Here is a 2,804-nt window from a genome sequence, read left to right on the forward strand (position 1 = left end):
TGGCTGCAACTCCCCCTCCTCGGCCGCTGCCTCGAGGAATGTGGGTATTATTATGACTGGGAGGAGTGGATTCATTGAGACTGACATATTCATCTTGACACAGCCAGGTTTCAGTGAGACTGAGTAAATCAATGTCGACTTGTGAATGATTCAATGGAATTTCTTGCAATAATGAAAAAATACTGGCAATCGTTTTCCGCCTGGCACAAACCAAACGTTTTGGACAACTGTGAAGTGACAGAATGTCCCACCATCATGGTTCTTATATTGCCAGATTCCAGAGAGTCTCCCCTCTTCATATATGGCAGAATATGTGTTCTTCCAACTTGCTATGTTGAGATACATGTAAAAATGTAAGAATTTAGTCACACGGATTTGTTTTTTTTTCATTGATATAAAAATTAATATAAAATACAGGCACATAGGAGGACATGAAATGAAAATCTGGATAGCCCTGATTGACCTGAAAAAAACAAGATGTAGCATGTGTATCTAGCCTTTATAATGACTGTGATATGAGCTTAAAAGTAAAGGCAGTAAAAATACCCCAAAAACACCTAGGGCCCATAGGGTTAACCGATTGTGTCATCCACACCGACTACACCGCGCCACTCAGCTCCGTGGCTGGCTCGTGCCCTGCAGCGATCGTTTCGGCGTCTGGTCTATTTTCTGTGCGAGCCGCGAGTGAATGTGTCAAGCCGGGTGATGGTGACAACAGCTGGGAGCAGAACCGCTTGTCGACCAGCGTGGAGAAATGCGTGTCTGATGTGAACGGACGTGCTCCGGCTTGCGAGAGAATTTCACCGGCTTGCCTCATACGCGCAGGCAGGCCAGGGTTGCCAGATACTGCAACAAATATCCCACACAATATTGCTTGTTTCCTTCACTGTAAAATCGGGAGATAAGCGGGAGAAATTACTGACCTGGAGCATCGCGGGAGATAGGGTTAAAAATTGGGAGTCTCCCGTGTGAATCGGGAGAGTTGGCAAGTATGGTCTTCCCTGAAGTGCACTTGCCGAAAGTGCAGTTAGGGGCATAATTGCGCAAGGGACCGATGCTGTTTAAAAAGGAGAATTGGGACAGTTGTGTACAAGTCACTTCCGTTTGGGTCCAGCTGGTTCATCTCCTAGGAGACGAAACATGGTGTTAGAGGAAATAACATTGTTCGCAGCACTGCTGCTGCAAATGATAAATAGATACAATCAGCGAATGATGAGGAGGATCAGGAGCCACAGGAGAAGGCAGCATCTACATCAGATCCAAGTACTGATGCTGATGCCCAACCAACAGGTAAATTAACTAATTTACTCTTGAATTTACCTATAATGTGTATATTAGCTGTAACGTCTTTTTTTACTCTACCGTTAACGTAGCCTAGATTACTGTTATTCCTATTAAAACGTTTTTTTGCTTGGATAAATTGTGGTAAATTGTGATATAAAATAAACTATAAAGACATACGGTAATAAAATAATAACAATTAAACACACAATCAAAACTGTAAAGTGATGTGGACTGTCATACAAACCTCCAGTCAACTGTAAACTGTATATTATTTCATTATTAACGCCCTGTCATGTATTATTAAGTCCACACAGCGTGTTGTTTGACGTTATGTTCCTCTAACGGTTGTTGTCAGTCGGAGTTAACGGCTCGCGGACACGTCAGTTACCATTTGAAGATGGTGAGTTGTATGGGCCAGCTGTGCAGTGTTACGGTGTCACGACACTACGGAGGATTCTGGGTAAAATCCTTCAGCGAAGTGAGGTCTGATGCACACTTTCGGAAGGGGTGCATTAAAGGCACAGGTTTGCACCCCTTGATAACAACAGAAGACAATTTGGATACCCTACGCACTTGCGCCCCTTAGTGGGAGCGCGCAATTAAGGGGCACAAGGGCGCAAGTGCGGGTATTTGGAGAGGGCCTCAGATAATCTGATTTACTCTGCAGCATCTGGACAACTATGTATGTATATAAGGTCTCTATGGACACAAACTTTATTTTAAACAGTCTATACAGACACAAACTTTATTTAAAACGGTCTCTACAGACACAAATAAACTTTATTTAAAATGGTCTCTACAGACACAAATAAACTTTATTTAAAATGGTCTCTACAGACACAAATAAACTAATAAAATTTATTTAAAATGGTCTCTACAGACAAATAAACTTTATTTAAAATGGTCTCTACAGACAAATAAAATTTATTTAAAATGGTCTCTACAGACAAATAAACTTTATTTAAAATGGTCTCTACAGACACAAATAAACTTTATTTAAAATGGTCTCTACAGACACTGTGTTAAATGATGGAAACAAAGACACACCATAATACTTAAGTCAGAGCATGTTGGGGAGTCGCCTTCCTGTTTACAGAAATAAGGCAAACATTATCTCAACTTCATCCTAACCCTCATTCATTCACTCATTCATTCATCCATTCACTCACTCAGCCCCGACCTTGTTCCAATCTCTGTAGAATCAATCTGATTGATCAGGTTCATCAATCTGGTTTAATGGCATGTTTTCGTCTCCAGGAAGGGGGGTGCTGTGGTGGCAGGGGGCGGGACACCGGCTGCTGTCTGACCAGTGGGAGCGCAGCAGAGAGATGCTCGCAGGAAGTCGATGATGTAAGTCAATCAATCAATCAATTTTATTTATAAAGCCCAGTATCACAAATCACAGTTTGCCTCACAGGGCTTTACAGCATACGACATCCCTCTGTCCTTATGACCCTCACAGCTGATCAGGAAAAACTCCCCAAAAAAAACCCTTTAATGGGGAAAAAAAACGGTAGAAA

General features: G+C 42.0%; 1 protein-coding gene across 1 annotated transcript in view; it reads left to right on the forward strand.

The window, feature by feature from the left end:
- The window catches only part of xdh (xanthine dehydrogenase), a 45,251-nt gene that overhangs the window by 20,262 nt on the left and 22,185 nt on the right, over positions 1-2,804 (forward strand). The window contains exon 7 of the mRNA XM_050066286.1: positions 2,542-2,634. Coding sequence (XP_049922243.1) covers positions 2,542-2,634 — 93 coding nt within the window. The remainder of the gene's footprint in view (positions 1-2,541; positions 2,635-2,804) is intronic.

Source organism: Epinephelus moara, chromosome 16 (genome assembly GCF_006386435.1).
Source record: "Epinephelus moara isolate mb chromosome 16, YSFRI_EMoa_1.0, whole genome shotgun sequence".
Classification (NCBI taxonomy): domain Eukaryota; kingdom Metazoa; phylum Chordata; class Actinopteri; order Perciformes; family Serranidae; genus Epinephelus; species Epinephelus moara.